At 48.6% G+C, this 18,818-nt stretch overlaps 1 protein-coding gene across 5 annotated transcripts in view; it reads left to right on the forward strand.

Moving 5' to 3' along the window:
* The first annotated feature begins 1,812 nt into the window (after positions 1-1,812).
* GGT1 (gamma-glutamyltransferase 1) overlaps positions 1,813-18,818 on the forward strand; it is a 37,799-nt gene continuing 20,793 nt past the window's right edge. For 2 of the 5 annotated variants that reach the window (XR_005553928.1, XM_039321178.1), the window contains exons 1-5: positions 1,813-2,256; positions 13,504-13,668; positions 14,872-14,999; positions 16,025-16,114; positions 18,098-18,290. Coding sequence is in view for 4 of the 5 variants with exons in the window: in XM_039321178.1 (XP_039177112.1) it covers positions 2,039-2,256; positions 13,504-13,668; positions 14,872-14,999; positions 16,025-16,114; positions 18,098-18,290 (794 nt within the window). In the remaining variant the exon portion in view is untranslated. Of the gene's footprint in view, positions 2,257-4,320; positions 4,460-11,878; positions 12,354-13,503; positions 13,669-14,871; positions 15,000-16,024; positions 16,115-18,097; positions 18,291-18,818 lie in introns of those variants that run through there. The other 3 variants (XM_039321175.1, XM_039321176.1, XM_039321177.1) reach the window with 3 other exon arrangements.

An 18,818-nucleotide genomic window follows, 5' to 3' on the forward strand; every position in this document is an offset into this window, starting at 1 on the left:
TCTGCGCGAGGAAACTTCGCGTAGGCTGCCCGGCCTCCCCGAAGCCCCCGGGAGGCGGAGTGGAGCGTCCCTTGGGCCCCTCAGAGGCCAACAGGGCGGGCCTGAGACGGAGCGCCCCGCCTGCTCTGCCGGCCAGCGACGGGGGGCTCGGTCTGGGACCCGGCGCGGCTTAAGCCAGCCGCTTGACGGGCGGGGGCGTTGGGGTTGGGGGCGCGAGCCAGGCTGGAGTGCAGGAGGAGGGCCTCCCATGCGCGTCGCCCCTTGCGCTTGAGGGGTGCAACGGAAGAGTCTCCGGTGTAAAAAAGAAACAGATTTTGGTTTGGTATCGGGAAAAGGCCCTGAAGGGAAGGGCGGTGGGGGGGGGGTTAAACAGGCTGAGTGGTGCACCCGTTGGAGATGCTGGATTCCTGCTTCTGGCAAGGTTGGACTTAACGATCCCGACGGTCCCTCCCGTCTCTTTCGCTCAGTTTGCTTGCATGAGCTCCCGAGGGCCGCCGCTACCGTAGCCCGTCCCCGCCGAGCGGCCCAGCCCTTTGGGATTCTGGCGCCCTTTCCTGCTTTTCTTCAGCACCGCGGAGGGGGTCTTGCTTCCTCGTGTCGGAGCTGCTGGGATAAAGATGCTCCCTCTGTTTTGAGCCCTGTAAACTAGGGGGCGGCCACTCAGAACATCTGGAACATATCAGCGGTGTGCTTAAAGTGCGCCATACCATAGGCCTGAATGGTGTGTACAAATGTCACAAAATTTCCACTCTGCCTCTCTAGGCAGTAAACAATGCCTCAAGATAATGAAGTGGAAGACCAGCATCCAAGGAGCTGAGCCTGGAAGGAAAACCCTCCATATTCTAGGAAAAACAGCTGGCCTGTCTCAGTGCTGCAGCCCCAGTTCCTCCTTGGCCGAGGGGCACCGGGTACCCTGTGGCAGCCCCAAAGCACAGGGTGCTGGTGGAAGTTAGCAAGCCAAACAGCAGCTTGAAAAGCAGGAGGGGCTCCTCTGAGCCCAGGACCACATCTGGCCTGCAAGTTGCTCATCCTGCAGCAGAAGTCTGTGCTCCTCAACCCTCCTCCATAACTGGATGTCAGAAAGAGTGAACTCAGGGCTGAGATGCAGCAGGGACCTCAGTGGGTGGGAGCTTTGGGGCCGGCATCTGTGGAGAGTGATGGAATTGGCCAGGGAGCTTCAGGGCAGACCAAGGCCACTGAAGGGTGAAGCAGAGGCAGACAAGGTTTCTTGCAAGAGGTGAGTTGAGCAGCGCTGCTACCACCTTCATCCTTTGTGGCCATTGGCAAAATGTGGTGGCGTTTTCATGCTGCAGCTGCCTTCTCTGAGTGCCAGCCGCTCAGGCAAGTGCCCATTTAATTCTGCAGATCTCCTCCTTTAGGTGGGAAATGTTGGGTTGGGCCGGATTGCTTTTCTTTACATGATAAGGGATTTGGGCCAATTCTGGGGTACCTTCTTCTATCTTCTTACCCGCAGAGGCTTTTCTTCCATCCCTGCCTGAAGGTTGTTCTACTGGTAGAACAGGAAGACAGCCTCATCCTGGGTCAGCTCAAGCCAAAGACTCGGTTTAGAAGATGGCATCTCTCAAGGGCCATCGTCCAGCTCAGTCAGGCATGCTTCCCCTCTCCCCGCCCCAATGAGCTGCTGGCATTCTAATGGCCTCAAGAAGTTGTTGAGATGTCCTTCTGAGCCAATCTGTGAACTGATTGTGAACTCGCTTTCTTCCCAACCATTGCCCTGGGTTGAAGGTGGTGGGCCAGAGCAGAACCTAGTCCCATTGTAGGCTTCCCCTGGGAGCCCTGAGCCAGGTGCCCAGGTGGCACCCCAGAGAGATCAAAGAAAGGAGCCAGGCCTCCTATTTGGCCAGAGTGGACTTTTACCGCATGAAAGGAAGGCCGGGCCCTCATAGCAAATGGAGAGAGAAATTAGTCACCTATCAACTCTCAGGGCTCACAAGAAGTTTTCCGTTAAAAGGCTGGTGCATTTTGCCCACCTCCCCTTCAGTTTCAGTTTGTCTGGATCAATTCAGCCCTAAGAGAGATGTCGGCTGTGCCCACCACACAGATGCCCAGCGGGGACTGTTCTGGCCAAGTAGATCTGCACCCAGCCACTCTTAATGCAAGACATGAGCAAGCCCTTCCCAACTCATCTACCCCCTTGGCAGGATGTATTTCAGCAGGAGTCTCATCTTACTGGTTATTATGGGATACTTCAGCGAGACTGGTGCAAAGGATTAGAGTAACAACTGCCAAAACAAGGTCAGTCTTTTTTTTTCTTCTGTTGGCCAGAGTCCAACTGGCATTTTATCTAGGATTAGGCTTCACCTGGTTGCTTGGCACATCACAGCACTCCATGTTGCACAAGGATCTCGCCCGTCCTCTCTCCCACATGAAGCAAACTTCCTCATAGCAAAGCTGTTGTTGTTTTGGAAACTAGGCAGCTGGAACCTCCCTGCCAGATGGTGAGCTGCCATCCTCCTATTTCTGTCAACACCTATTTGCTGGTTTCCTCTCCATCTTCCACCTCTGTCCCACCTCCTCCCAATCGGCCTAAACCAAGAGCCGCTCAGACATGCTTTGGGTGGCAGAACATCGAAAACCCCTTTTTCCACCGCTTGTCATTTCCCTCAGAGAGAGTGTCCGCTGGTGGGATAAAACTGAATTCGGACTTCTCCAAGCCAAGAATATAGTCTGTTATTTGACCGGTCAGTGCAGATGTGCTTAGACGAAGACTTTGCATATGTGTGAAGAAGTTTCATTTGCCAAATGTCTCTCGTGGGTGCCCCCTCCCCACTTTGAGTCCGTGAAGCCCAGCACCAGCTGGTTCTTTGGTGCTTTCCTTGAGGGTGCTTGGAAGGCAAGTGGAGCATTTCAGGGGAAGTGCAGAATCTGACCGGAAGATGCCCTCTCGGACTGCCCCACTGCTGACCTTTCACCTGCCCCCCCCTTTCCAGTCACCACAGTTGCTGACTTCCCTCCACAAAGCTCTCCCCCTTTGAGGCCACCCAAGAGGGGGAAAGATGCTACCTTAATGTGGCTTTTCTCACTGGCCCATAACGGCTGTGCAAACCTGCCTCTTTCTCAAGTTGCAGCCACCTGGGTCCCCTTCCTCTGGCCTGCAGCCCAGTCACTCTTAACTGTCCTGATTTGGGCTCTGGAGGCAAGTTACACACCACCACCAACCGTTTGGTCTCTGTTGTGGTCAGTGAGCCTGCTGGTTCTGTTGGCCATCCCAAGTTGTTTGCACAGATACACACACACACCCTTTTTGGTCAACAAACCCTTCCTTCCCGGCCCCTTCCGACTCGACTCCTGTGTTTGGGGCCAGAGCGGCTCACGTGAAGCCATTTGACACCCACCACCTGCCACTCCCAGGCAGGGTGAAGGAGGCTGATGGGCAGGTGTTTCCCTGCCAACTGACAATGTTTAGGAAGGTGAGGGGGGAAAGGTTGAGGAATGCCCCAAGCCCTCTGCTCGACTTAGCGGATGCCTGAGAATGAGGCTGGCACAATTCGTCAACCTGGTGCCACTGCAGGCCCCGGGCTTGGCAGTGGGGCAGAGAGAGAATGCCAGGGGGGTTTTCTCCAGCAGGCCCTGGCAGACTGCCCCGGGGGGCTGCGAGGGGGTGGCAAGTGCTGGGGCAGCAGCTGCAGAGGACCTGAGCCGCCCCCCTAGCAAAGGGAGGTAGCAGAAAGAGGCTGACGGCCCACCTTCATTCCGCAGGTAGAAGAAAGCGGGCAAGGCCCACCTTTCGTTTGAATTTACTTTCTAAGCAGCTTCACTCAGGTCTAAATAGCTTACGTACATAACCGTAATGGATTTCAAGGGGCCCAGGGCAGGGAAAGCCTCCTTGGCTGAACTGAAGAGAATCTCTCTCGGATCCCAATCTGGTGAGAGGGAGAATGGATCCTCTTTTCGGCTCTGCCGCCTCTCCAGCCTCCCGCCCGCCTGCAGCACATGGCTTGGGGTCTCCTTTCATAGGGTGGGAGACTCCTAGAATGGGAAGGGCCCATGGAACCGGCCCCTCTGGCCCAGCTGTCCTTCTCTGCAGGGTGGCTTTGCTGCTCTTCTGCAGCCAGGCAGGCAGGAGGGGAGCGGAAAGCAGGGAATCGCTCGCCTTGAGTCAGGCAGGGATGCTCCTCCAGACGCCTCAAAGGGCTTAGTCTGCCTGTTTCAATCTGCCCCAAACCCCACGTGGAGCTGCCCTTCTGGCCTTTCCCTGTGAGGCGCAGCCCCAGAAGCAGGGCGTGAAGTCCAAGATCTTTGAGCTGGTCTCCTGCCCAGGCCATTGGCTCCCTTCCTCCTTGCCCCTCCCCTTCATAAGGTTCACCTGTGGAGGCGGCTGCTGCTGACACTGGCGTCGCCACACGGCTCTTCCCCAGCAAACCAAAGGCCACCAGGAGAGGCAACTGCAGGGGAGCGTCTTGGAACTTTGAGCCCAGGGCCCTGGGGGGGCAGAAAGGTAGGAATGCGGAGGGGAGGGGCTGCCTGGCTGTGCAAAGGGTCCAGCTTGTTGGGGGGAGGTTTGTCACCCTCTGGACAGAGAACAATGTTGAGCCATAAGCTAGGCAAAGTGAGGTGGTGCCCCCCTCTCTCTCTCTCCCTCCCTCTGTCTGTCTCCCTCTCTCCCTCCCTCTCTGTCCCCCCCTCTCTCTGTCTCCCACTCCCTCCCTCCCTCCCTCCCTCCCTCCCTCTCTCCATCCTTCTCTATGTGTCTGTCTCTCTCTCTGTCTCTGTCTCTCTCTCTCTCTCTATCTATCTATCTCTCAATCCCTCTTGCATAACAACTGGTGCAGTTCTTCCCTAGGGAAAGGAAGTACCAAGATTTGCTGGTTATTTCAGTTACACAAAGTGTGCTGGGACTTCCGAGGTCAGAGTCACACATGTGGGGTGGGGTCCCTTCCTCAGCCATTGACTTTCTGGAGTTCCATCCATGCTTGGCAGGTAGCAGCATCCAGACTGTCCCAGAGCAGCATTCTGAGTCTGGAGCAAATTCTCTCATAACCTGATGGACACCAGACATCAGAAAGAACAGAACGGAGTAATATAGTTGGAAGGGACCTTAAAGGTCTTCTAGTCGTCCAACCCCCTGCTCAAGAGACCCTATACCATTTCAGACAAATGGCTGTCCAGTCTCTTCTTAAAAGCCTCCAGTGATGGAGTCCCCACAACTTCCGGAGGCAGGCTGTTCCACTGGTTAATTGTCCTCACTGTCAGGAAATTCATTCTTAGTTCTAGGTTGCTCCTCTCCTTGATTAGTTTCCATCCATTGTTTCTTGTCCTGCCTTCAGGTACTTTGGAAAATAAGTTGACCCCCCCCCTCTTCTTTATGTCAGCCCCTCAGATATTGGAACACTGCTGTCATGTCTCCCCCTAGTCCTTCTTTTCACTAAATTAGAAAAACCTAATTCCTGCAATTGTTCTGCATACGTTTTAGCTTCCAGCCTTCTGGTCATCTCTGTTGCTCTTCTCTGTGCTCTTTCCAGAATCTGAACATCTTTTTCACAATATAGTGATCAAAACTGGCTGCATTATTCCAAGTGTGGTCTTACTAAGGCTTTATAAAGCGGTACTAATAGTTCACATGATCCTGGCTCGATGCCAAAGTGGCATCGGAGGTGAAGGGCCTTCCTTTTCCAGATGTTTCCCTTTGGGGAGGAGGTGGCCGAGCCCGTCTGCCCTCCATCTTGTCATGACCTGTACTGTGCAAATGTGTGCCCAGTGTTGGGTGCCCTGCAGGCCAGTCCAAAGTGAAGCTGAAGAGGGGGCAGTTGTAATATGGATGTCCTAGGAGGGACCCCCTCCCCCAAACAAGGGAGGGCAGCAGGAGAGAATGACATGGGTGAGATGATACTTGAAGGTCTTCCCCGCAAGACCAATGGCAACCCTGCCAGACCCACAAGATGGCGGTGGCTGCCTGATCCCTCCCATAAGTGCTTCCGTGGGGTTGGAAAATCCTGTGCCATCTGGGCTTCTCTCCAGAGCCTTAAAGCAAGGGAGGGTGGCAGACCTTACACTGCAGAATTTGGGGAAGGTGCTTCAAAATCATACCAATGCTTTACGCTTTTTGGGGTGGAGTCGAGTTCTGCCTTGCATGAACATTTGGCAACTAAAATGGCAACAAAACTGGTTTGCAGCAGGAAGTAAGATAGCTTTGCAAATTGGATAGATGAGAGAGAGAGATTGAGGGAAATGATAGCTAGATGATAGCTGATAGCTGATTGATTGATGACACAGATAAACAGATGATAGAGATGATTGATAGATCATGGATCCATTGATAGATGGATAGATGGTAAATTGATGATAGATGATAGATAGAAGTAAGTAAGTAAGTCACACCTGGAATACTGCATTCAGTTTTGATCATCACATTTCAAAAAAGATGTTGAAACTTTGGAAAAACTGCAAAGAAGAGCAACTGATTAAAGGTCTGGAGACAAAATATATGAAGAACAATTGCAGTATTTGGGTTTGGCTAGTCTAGAGAAAAGAAGGACTAGGGGGGATATGATAGCAGTGGGCTCCTACAAAGAAGAGGGGGTCCACCTGTTTTCCAAAGGACCCGAATGCAGGACAAGAAGCAACGGATGGAAACTAATCAAGGAGAAGCAACCTGGAATTAAGGAGAAGCTTCCTTACAATGAGGACAATTAACCAGTGGAACAGCTTGCTGTCAGAATTTGTAGATGCCTCATCACTGGAGGTTTTTAAGAAAAGACTGGACAGCCACTTATCTGAAATGATGTAGGGTCTCCTAGGCAGATAAAGATAGATAATAGAAAGAAACAACATGGAAGAGTCTGTGCATGTGCCATGGAACAGGAAATGGATATAGGCAAGATACAATTTTATCATCTGAAAAAGAGTCTTATATTTGAAAGGGAGAGCCAACTTTTTGCAACCAGGGGATTACATTTTCATTTCTAAAAACAGGAGGAATGGGAAGGATGTAGCCAGAAACAAAATTACAGAGCCCAACATTAGAAGGTGTGGAACGGCAATCTTTTGCCCTTATTTTTCCCAGGTAATACAAGAGAAAGAGATTTTCAGGGAAGGTCAGATGGGGAACAGAGGTCAGATTGGCCTTTCGTGCGTGTTGTGCTGGGAGATGGAAAATTTGGTCCTTGTTAAGCCTACTCAGCTTATCCAATTGCCTCGAGTTCTTTCTCAACCTAGGCAGAGTTTTACTGGCCCGTTCTAATCAGAACTTTCCCTTTGCTGAAAGAAATACTTTTCTGAGGCTAAATGAAGCCACTTTGATTTCAAACAGCCTTGTTGAGCTAGATATCCTGGTTTCAAAACTGAAATAATAATGGATGATGATTAGAGAGCCAGTCTGGTCTACCTGTTAAGGCACCAGGCTACAAACCAGGAGATGGTGAGTTCTAGTCCTACCTTAGGTGTGAAAGCTGGCTGGGTGATTTTGGGCCAGTCCTTCTCTCTTGGCCCAACGCACCTCACAGGGTTATTGTTGTGAGGAAAATAGGAGGTGGAAGGAGTATTAAGTATATTCATGCCTTGAGCTACCTATAAAGACAGCATAAAAAATCAAATAGATAAACATATCAGGGCAATTATGGGGAATTGGAATAATAGGGAGATAAGTTTATGAATACAAATGGGCTAGTCCTTCCAAAAATGGCAATTAAATGGTCTCCTTTATTTCAAATAACATATATAATAATGGAGATCTATTTGACGAGCTAAAAGCACTAATATGGAAGCCTAGTTGGCAAAGGAAGAAAGCCAGAATAAGGCTGAAGAAAATTGATGTTTTGATTTATTGGAGGGGATTTCATATTGTTAATTAGAGGGTTAAAGGGAGAAGTTGAGGTAAGGGGAATTCTGGGCATTAGATTTAAAATATTTGGAAATTAGTTGAAAATAAGGATTTTATCTGTTTAATATTTAAAAATTAGACCTAAAAGAAAAAAAAATTAATTATTATGAATATGTTTGATTTATTGATTAACTCAGGTAATATATACAATGGTTTTGATTTATTAAAGGAGATATTGTATTATAAAGTAGATTATTTAATATGGTGGGAAATAAATAACTTTTAGGAAATAGAACAAGATTATATTCAAATAGATAAAATGTGTATTTTGGATATTAGATTCTGTTATGAACTGAGATAAGGGAAATCTTGGTTACCTAAAACCTGAAAATTATAAAGATTAAAGATTAAATTGGAATATTGATGGGAAACTAAAAATTGGGAAAAAATTAATAACAGGATATGGATTGTTTATGAAGATTGACTATAAAATAATTAATACGTATAAGCTAAAAATTTATTGATAAATGTAATAATGATTTTTTACTAAGTTGGTATAATAAGAATGGTATTAGCTTAAATACGAGACAGTAAATGTTAAGGGAAAAAGAGAGGAAATATTTGATGTTGTAATTTGAGATTTGTACTAAAGATTTTGTCCTATTGAACTATTGATTAATCCAGCCACCACATTGCTTTTTAAATACTTAAATGTAAAATTGGAAAATTAATAAAATATTATATAAAAAATAATCAAACAAATAAATAGCAAAATTCATCAGGACACCTGCGGTTGCATCAAATCTGGAGCAGCATTTTCAGTGAGGCACCACATTGCTCAACTTTGCCCTGTTTAGTTCAATGCACTATTTAATAAGGTGTCTATTTCAGAACAATGCAAAGTCAGAGGCACAAAACTCGAACCCAGAGCCATCCTTGAAGGTGGGATGAAGGCCTCCCACTAACCCCACCCCAAGTCAATTTCTCTGCAGGCTTCCACCTTTGCTCCTTGGGGTCTCCCTTGTAGGAAGGCCCTGGATGGAGAAGGGGAAGAAAGGTTAATATTGGTTCAGTTCTTGAGGGGGGGGGTCTATTCTCAACCCACATGGACTCCCGCTCTGTTCACACTTAAAGATTAGTGGCTCCATTTGCATGTCCTAAACTTGGTTAACATTAGCCATAGTCAAATGATGGCTTAATGTGTTGTGCAAATCCAGCCACTTTGGTTAGGTTATATTTGGCTTACTATATGAAAGCAGAGCATTCAAATCACTGGATCTGAAGGGCTGGGAGGAACCAGCGATGTAAACTTGTTGGGAACAATTGTCCAGCCAGCTCTATATCAAGAACATTTCCTGTTTCTGTGGTCAAAAATTAATTTGTTGAGCACATTGACAAATCCCTTTAACACAGAGAAAGATTGCTAATAAACCATGGGGAAAATGGATCAAGATGCATCCCTCAATGGGCACCAAAAGGTCATTACCCTGTTAGCCCATCCCCCTTTCTCTGGCAGTGGTGTGATGCCAAGTTCCGGTTGGCCAACCTGAGAGATTATGGACCGGCAGGGCAGGTAGGACAGCACTGCTCTTAGATTTTCTGGAAAATGTGGTAGAAGGTGTGTAAGCAAACAAATATGGTGGTTGAAAAACCACAGGTGTTATGAAATGCTTACAACAAGGAGGTCCTTGACTCAGACTAACGTTGGGGGTGGGAGAGGGAGGGACAGGAATTGTGAGCCAGATGTTTTTAGGAGCTCCTAAAGGGTCCAGATCACACCTCAAAGAATCTCTGGCTGAAAGACCAACTTTCAGCTACTTTTCTTCCATATTTCCAGTAATCAGAACCCAACTAATAACATATATCTGTTAGGAAAAGTTTACAAGATAAGAATATTACTATACATTCAATATAAAGCCATACTAATAGGGAAATAACCTTTTTCAAAACGTTTCAAGTTAAATGAAACACAAGATTAAATTATATCAGCTGGGGAATACCAGATGTGCTGGAGGCTCAGTGCTGTGATTTCCATTAAAAGAAGAGTTTGAACTAACAAGAAATGTCCTTAATGAGCTTTAAAAAAACCACAACACCCAAAATGCTTCAAGTTTGCAGCCTTCCATTTTGTCTGGAGGGATTTCCTGAGCCACGAATGCCGGTTAGGGAGGCTGCCCTTTCTGTCCGGGCCCCATGACGTCTCTGAACAGGCAGGCCGCGTAAGGCAATGTAGGGATTAAGCCGAGGGGTTGTGGAAATGACTAGCAGGGATTCTAGTCCTGATGCAACCAGCTATTCTGAAGCGCGTCTCACGCCCAGACATGCAGGAGGATGAGCACCTCTCGTGCCCAGAACACAACTCATTCATTCAGTGTTTTATTCCAGAGTTGCCATGTGAAATTGGCAATCTTGCCGTACTGGAAGGCCTGTTACAAGGAAGAGGGTGTGGATCTCTTCTCCACAGCTCTTGCGGGCAGCAGAAGAACCGGTGGGCAGAAGGGGAGGGAGGGAGGACCTGCCTGGCTGGGGAGAGCCTTGATAGGGGGGGGGAGGGCTTGGCTGCTGGAGGGCTGTGGAGGGTTTCCAGCAAAGGCGAGACGGCCATTTGTCGGCCATGGCTTGGGGACTCCTGCCCTGGGTAGAGGGCTGGACTAGAAGACCTTCAAGGTCCCCTCCATGATTTTATAAAATCTCCATTTGAAGAAAGGTTTAGAGTTAGCAGTTGAACTAGCTAATATTAAACTAATATTAAGTGATTGAAGTAACACAAAGGAAATTCATAGCAAACACTATCATAAGAAAATATTTTTAGTCTTAGCCTCTCATCAAGTCGAGACCAGAGTCAGGCAAGGGTGATGGGCAGTCTAGAAATTTAATAAATAGGCAAATTTAGCTTTATTTCCCTGTCGTAAGGCAAGACTTTATAGCTTTTGCTTTGATGTTGAAATTGATAAGGTGACCAACCGTCCTCCTTTAGTAAGTTCTGTCCTCCCTCGAAAAGTGTCCTCCTACATGACCTCCTTTTTGATATTTGAAGACTAATCTGCAGGGCTTTTTTTTTTCTCATAGAACACTCAGAACGGCATTCTGGCACCTTTTTTGATGGTTTTTTTTTTCAACTTTTGCATGAGCTGTGCTACTCCCGCTATTGGCTTTCGAAAGCCAATAGGGATTGCTGCTGAGCGTGCCAAAACACCCAACCGGCAAACTTTGCACATGCAAGTTGTCTGCAGCGAAGGCGAATTGGCAGGAACTTAGCACCCCTGCCTGCTACCCAACTACACTATCTCCTAGTTAGTTCCGAAGATACTGTGCTGTGGGAGCCACGGGGCCCTCTCTACGCGGGGCTGCGCAGGGTGGGTGGTGGTGCTGGCAGGACAGCTGCAGGCAGGGTGTGTCGACGGCAGGCTGCCCCCCAGGGCTGGAGCTGGCGCGGCTGGTGCTTTGGGAGCCACAGAGCCCGCTCTACATGGCAGGGCAGCGGTACTGGTGGGGTGGCTGCGGGCAGGGGCATGGCAGGCGGTTGACCTTCCATGGGCCGAGCCAGTTTTTACGATATTTTTTTCTTCAATTTATTTGTGTCCTCCTTTTCATTGTAAAAAAGTTGGTCACCTTAAAATTGAATGTTTGCCAAAGTACATGATGACAAACCAAATGCCTAAAACTCTTATGTTCAGAAGCTGATCTCCAGCTTTAGAAAACATCCCGTGATCTATTTTTCCAAACAGTAAATCAATGAAGAGCATAATTTGAGATGTTTTTACTAAGACTCAAACACCAGGAATTCAAGAGGAGGGATGCCCAGGTGCCAAATAGAGCATTTGGTAGTGAAATAAAATGTCACTTTCCACAAAAGTATGGGGGGGGGTTGTGAAAGGCCCCCTTACAGGGCTGCCCTTTTCCCGGTCCACTCAGGAGAGAGACAAGAGGCAGAGGCAGCGGCCTGGTCCGGCCATTCAGTCAGCCACTCGTCCTCTGCAAGGCCAGCCAGGAGGAGCAGGAGCCCACCCTGGCAGGGGGAAGGGTTGGCCGATGGGGCCGTGCCCACAGCCAGCGAGTCAGTGACCTGTCAGTGCTGATTCACTCTGAGGCTCTGGAAGGGAGAAGCTGCAGGAAGCCAGGGCCCCTCTGAAACAGGCCTGGGTGAAAGCAGGCCTGCTGAGCCCCGTAGGCACTCAAGGCAGGGAACAATGGGGCTGGTGGGGACCTGCTGCTCTCACCTTGAACAGCAGCAGCAGCAGCAACAGCTGGGAGCAGGAAATCAGGACTTCAGAGTCTTCTTCTGGTAATCCAAGATGGACTCTTCCCCAGAACTGCTGGAGACCTCTCCCAATGACCCCCAACTTGGAATGCAAGGGCTTCATCCACGGAGAGCTGCAACCAGGGCAGTTGTGTGTGGGGGGGGGCTGGGGCAGCTGGAGCAGAAAGATTTTCCCACATTTGGGAGCCTTTGATCTTCCCCAGCTGCTTCTTTCCAGAGAGATTGCCCAAGGGAGGAAAGGAAGGAATCCCCATAGATCGCTTTGGGATCAGAAGGAGCTTTGCTTCCGGAAGTTGCTCCGTATAACAACAGGTAATGGTGGCAAGAACATATCTCCTGTCCCTCATCTCACCCCACCTCCAGCACACTGGGGAGGGGGAGGGCAGGGAGGCTCTGAATTTCAGGTTGCAGGTGGGGGGGGGCTCTGTACTGATATCAGGTCATGCTGTTTGTGCCTTTTTCGGGAGGCACCTCACAACGGACTGTGCAATCTGTTCCTGTCATGATGTCAGAATCCAATTATATTTCATCTCTAGTTATCAATTATAAAAAAACCCATTTCTGCCCTCTCTGGATTCTGCCATACGATGAAGGGAAGGGGGTGAACAAAGGGGCTTTATGGCCCTCACTTCCTTCAGTATACTTCAAAGGGACTGGATGTGGATATCGCCAAAAGGACTAACCATAACAAAGGGGCTATTACCTTCATGTAGTTCTCTCTGAAGTCTCCACCCAGCCGGCAGTAAGGAAAAGGGGGTGGGAGTGTAATGCCTGAGACTGTCGCTGGAAGAGGGGGGTGATTGGGTGGGGCTACTGGGGAACCCCTTAAAACCTCGAATGGGAGAGCTTGGACCCCAAGTCCTGTCTAGAACGCCTGCAACCATTTTCTCTTAATAAAGGATGCCTGTTGGAAGAACTATTCCAAGAGTTCTGTCTTCTTAAGATGTAAAGTGGGGTGGGTCCTTACACATGACTTGAGGCTCCCCTGGCTTTTTTGGAGATCTTCCTTTCTGGTGAAACACAAAATATGGCGGGTGGGGGGGGGCAGGAGGACTAGAGGTGGGGGAATTCACTGATGATTTGGTCAGGGGGAAGCATGATTTCCTATTTGTTCACAGGACCCATCTTTGTTACCAGCCTTCATGACAATATGAGCTTTGCAGCCATTATCTATAGCGGTGCTTACTTATTTGAAATAATCGGTCGTGTTTCTGTCTTCTGGGACTCCCAAGCAATGTCACATTTCTAGAAACTGGATGAAAACATAGGAAACCTCAAGACTTTGAGGCCAATGCGCCAGCTGAAGCCATCGATTACAAGAAGCTTCACCCACCCCTCGGCCAGAGCTCTCCCCCAACGATCTGGGGAGGGTTGCCTATTCCTCTGTGTGGTGAACTGTCCTTGTTTCTGCCTTGACTGTTCTGGCACTTCTGCTAATCCACCTCTCCTTTTATTTCTCAAGAAATATGAACACGAAGCTCTTGAAGATCGGGATCCTGACGGCGGTGCTCTTGGCCATTGCAATTGGCGTTGGGCTGTTCTTTGGGCTGCGCCCACAGCCACAAAATCACATCTACGCAAAGGCAGCAGTGGCTACCGATGCAGGCCCCTGTTCGGTCATCGGGAGGTAGGTGTTGCTGGTCGGTGGCAGGAAAAACCTGCAAGTCTTCATTTTTTCAAAATCCACAATCCAGACAGCCTCCAAATGGCGTCTGAGGTAAAAGCTCTGCCAGAGGAATTCGCTTTTTCAGCCGAATAAAAGAGAACCGCTGTGGTGTTGTGGTTAAGACCACAGGCTAGAAACCGGGGAGCTGTGAGTCCAGCCCCACCTTGGGTACCCAGCCAGCTGAGACCCCTTGGGCCAGCCACTCTCTCTGAGCCTTAGGAAGGAAGCAAGGGCAAATCACCTCTGGAAAACTTTGCCAAAAAAACTTCACTTCAAAGGCTCAACTCTGACTTGGAGGCACAACAAACGATGAACAAATAAACAAAACCCTCACACAGAACAGCACTCACTGCTCCTGGTTACCCCTTTTGTTTCAGGGGTATAATTTAGGGGTATGAAGATGTTTCTGCGTCTGTGTCCTTCAATAAATAATTGAGTGTAAAAAATCATTTCTAATTTGTTACAAATCTATCAGTAGGTACCGATTGGCTGGCCAGCTGCCTTCCCCACCCCTCTAATTCTAACCCTAATCCTAATTCTAATTCCAAATGATGTCGGCTTCTTCCACCAGTCACTTCTGGATCTGGGACTTGCAGCCCTAAGAAAACTAAAAAAAATTCTGGCTTGCTTTAGCACCAGCATCTGGCTAGATGCAGCCTCAGAAGTCCTTAAGCAGCAGAACAGAATGGAATAACAGAGTTGGAAGGGACCTTGGAGGTCTTCTAGTCCAACCCCCTGCTCAAGCAGGGGACTCTATAGTATTCTGGATAAATGGCTGTCCAGTCTCTTCTTAAAAAATCTCAAGTGATGGAGCACCCACAGCTTCTGGAGGCAAGCATTCCATTGGTTGATTGCTGTGTCAGGAAATTCATCCTTAGTTCTAGGTTGCTTCTCTCCTTAGTTTCCATCCATTGCTTCTTGACTTGCCTTCTGATGCTTTGAAAAATAGGTTGCCCCCCCCTTTTTTGTGGCAGCTCCTTAGATATTGAAACATTGCTATCATGTCACCCCCAGTCCTTCTTTTTTCTAGACAAAACATATCCAATTCCAGCAACCATTCTTCATATGTTTTGGTCTCAGCCCTTAATCATCTTAGTTGCTCTTCTTCCCTTAGTCTTGGGGAACTCCTTTGGCCAGCTGTGATCTCCTTCTTTCTCCTTGCAGGGACATCCTTCAGAAAGGGGGATCCGCTGTGGATGCTGCCATTGCCAGTCTCCTGTGTGTGGGCCTGATGAACCCCCACAGCATGGGCATCGGAGGGGGCCTTTTTTTCACCATCTTCTCAGCAGAGGGTAAGGAGGGCAGGAGCTGTGGTGGCCTCGTGTAGGGATTCCAGAAAATGTGCACGGAAGACAGGGTCGGTCTTCCCAGCTCTGCTGATCAGTGGGCCTTTGCCTACTTTTGGCACTGAGAGTAAAATTACTCTCACTTGTTGTGAAAACAAGTGGGAGTGATAAGTCAACACACACACACACACACACACACATGCAGCCATGCTAAGATCTTGTAGGAGGTCTCCTGAAGGATGGTTGACTTGTTCAGCATGTTAAATAGGTTGTGTACACCACCCTAAGAATTAGAAACGGAAGGGATTTGCAAGCTCACATAAGCAACCCCAGATACCTTGGAGACTTTTATTCATTTGGGTTAATATTCACCAAGATAAGGGAAAGCTGGCATGCTGCCAGCAAAATGCCAGAGTCTACCTATCTTTAAATATTTCCAAGGATGCTCCAAAAATACACATTGCTTCCACAGGCATGAGGAGAAAACTTGGGTGGCTCAACCCCTGCTCAGCTTAGAAGGTTGTCCGACTTTTCACAGAGACACACGCACACAGAAGGTTATCTGGAACATGGAGTAGCCTTCTGGGAACGAGGGGGGGTAGGGCTGGTCCTGGGGTCATGAGGAGTAGAGCAACTTGGCCTCCCCCTTTTCTGGTAAATGAGATTTTGTTGACAGACCTCCCCTGTTTGACGATATTGCCCATAAAATGCTGTCAAATTTCAGATATGCCTGCTGGGCCAAACGTTGCTACTTAGCTCTTGAAAAGTAACACTTCTGTTTCAAAAAACAGGCATGAGGTCAATGTCAAATGATATACAGAGAAGTAGCTGGTGACTGACTGCTGAACCGGCACAGAGACAGGGCATCCAGAATGACTTTTGTTCCTGAAGTGCAGAAACTTTGCAAAGAAACCATTGAAGCCGATCTCTGACCTTTCTTTGAATTATGCCTTGAAGATGTCACTCAGAAAGCTTGGATGGGTTGATGCATTAACTTGCCCAAGAACTTACCTTGTTCCTTACCTTCCAAGGGAAAGTGGAAATCATTAACGCCAGAGAAGTGGCACCCAAGAATGCGTCCCGAGACATGTTTGGCAACAACACCGCTCTGTCCCAGAAAGGTAAAGCAAGGGGCAGGCACTGCCAGTGGTGGCTGGCTGCACGTAGGAGCCCCTCCTCATGAGCTTGGGATCAAGGGTCCGTGGACCTCAAGAGAGTCTGAACTGACCAGGCTCAGGAAAGTGTGGGATGGTTTGGCTGGCCAGGACCACCCACTGTGCAAGAAGATTCACTGAGTATCTCATGTCTTCTGTGGTCTTGTGCATCTACTCACCCACCTTTACCTTCCTGCCTGTGATCTGAGCTGAGTGGTCATCAGAGACGCTCTAGGGCAGGGCTTTTCAACCGGTGGTACGCGTACCACTTGTGGTACATTAATGAGTGGCAGATGGTACACAGCCTTGCCTAGCCAAGTGTAATGGGGGAGGGAAAGAGCCAGCTCAGGCAAGGACTTGCAGTGAGAGAGTCCTCTGGAGCTTTAAAAGCCCCAGGCTCACTTCTGGCTCACCCTCCCCCATGAGAAAGGAGGAGAGGGGCGGAGACAGGACAGCCTATAAAAGGAGGCAGTTTGGGCAGGAGAGGGAGGGAGAGAGAAAAAAAACAGCAGCCTTGGGAGGAGGCAGAGTCAATTGCAGGGGGGGGATGGGAATGGTGGGGGGAGAGGAGATCAAGCAGGCTGGCCATGAGCCGATCTACAACTGCTGTGGCAGCCACCTGTGCTGGCAGCAGCAAACAGGCAAGAAATGCAGCGGGGGAGGGGTCACCCTCCAAGAGGAATGAAAAAAGGCATCAATGGCTGGAGGTGAGGCATGGAGGAGGGAAGGAGGAGAGTGGAAGAATTCTTATGTGCTTTTGTGACTTTGAAATTCTGGGATTTGTGCAATGAGGGCTTTGTGTTCTTAAGGAGTGTTTGGCAATTTCTATTTGGCTGATGGCTGATGGCTGGTGTTAGCTTCTATTGCTCTGCTATTGTTAGCTGTAAGTTTTGCTGCAAGGGATTTTGAAGTATTTTTCTCCTGAATGGATTTTGCCTGTAGCATTCCTTTACTTATGAATGGAGCCACTTGGGGAGGCTGCCTTAGCCGGCAGCCAATAATTACATTTTTCTTTCTTCCTTAAGTGCTGTGCTCCTTACTTTCCTTTCTAGCCAGTAGCTAATTCTTAAAGGGGAATGTGCCTTTTAAGCTAGTTCACTCAGCAGCTTGTCTTTTCTGTCTCTGGAGGCCTTTCCTTGTTTGATCAATATATGGAAGAGAGAAAATATGGGAGGGGGGTTCAAATTCTTCCTTCAGAAGGAGATGGGAATGAGAAAAAGGGAGGGAGGGAAGGGAGGGAGGAAAGGAAGTCCCGCCTTAGCACTTGGCCACCAGCAGCTCTGCCATTGACTTTGTTTGTCAAAAGGTTGCAGAAGGGGATCACATGACCCTGGAACACTGTGACCATTATAAATATGAATCAGTTGCCAAGCATCCAAATATAAATCACATAACCCTGGGCATGCTGCAATGGTCATAAGTGTGAAAAATGGTCATAAGTCATTTCAGTGCAATTGCAACTTTGAACAGGTTTTTTTTTTTTGGTCATCAAGTTTTTGACACCTTGCTAGGTGGTACTCGAATACTGCCATATCCTAAAAGTGGTACAATCGGTAAAAAGGTTGAAAAGCCCTGCTCTAGGGGATCCTGCACATCAAGGTTGGTTCCCTTAAGGTCGCTTCTAGCCCTATGATTCTTGGCCTTGAAAATGCATAGACTTTGCAAGTGAGATTAAGAGTAATTACTGATTGTACAAGTAATAAAGATGTCTACCTACAAACTACATGCTACTTAAAAACTCTACTCAAAATGAGTGTTTCTTTCTTGGACACTTCCAACAGGAAGAAGGCATTGCCTAAGTCAATGACTCTTGCAAATTATTTCTGGTCACGGTTTATAGTGAAGCAGAAAACAGATTATGGGAGGAAACCAAAATGATGTTGATGGTCTTGGATGAGAGAGGAGTGGGCTGGCCAGAGTCCTGATCTCTGTGTCTTTTGCCTGCTCCAGGTGGATTATCCATTGCAGTTCCAGGAGAAATCCGTGGCTACGAAATGGCCCACCAACGACATGGCAAACTGCCTTGGAAGGAGCTGTTTCAGCCCAGCATCCAGTTAGCCAGAGAAGGCTTCCCTGTTGGTAAAGGCCTGGCCAAAGCCCTGGAGTCCAGGAGCAGTGAAGTTGAAAGCATCCCATCCTTGTGGTAGGCGGTTGGGGAGCACCTCAGCTCAAGGCAGGCCATGTCCTGCTGGGGGTGGGGTGTGGGGGGAGATGTGTCCTCTTCTCAACAGGGGGGTGGCTATCTAGGTCGACTCAGGGACCAGCTGGGAAGGAAGGAAGGAAGGAAGGAAGGAAGGAAGGAAGGAAGGAAGGAAGGAAGGAAGGAAGGAAGGAAGGAAGGAAGGAAGGAAGGAAGGAAGGAAGACCATTGTGCAATTTGGGGAAAATCTCCTGCAGCACTCCATAGAACCACCCCTAGTGTTGGCCTCACAGCCTTTTATCAGCAGGTCAAACCTTCCTCTTTGTCTAGGCAGGTTAAGGTGACCAATCAGTTCCCTGTATATCTGGCTGCTTCTGCTGCTTCATGAGGGCATCTTAGAGTTTGGTGCATAAATATGAAAGTAGCATTAAAAAGTACTGAAATAGACTGGATGTTCCAGGTTCACGGATGGGGCCATGTTCGGGGTCTCCTCAACAGCATCCCTTTCCTAGGATTCCTTGAAGCGCGGAA

This window comes from Crotalus tigris, unplaced genomic scaffold, assembly GCF_016545835.1.
Source record: "Crotalus tigris isolate CLP2741 ecotype Arizona unplaced genomic scaffold, ASM1654583v1 scf7180000023720.1715460, whole genome shotgun sequence".
NCBI lineage: Eukaryota > Metazoa > Chordata > Lepidosauria > Squamata > Viperidae > Crotalus > Crotalus tigris.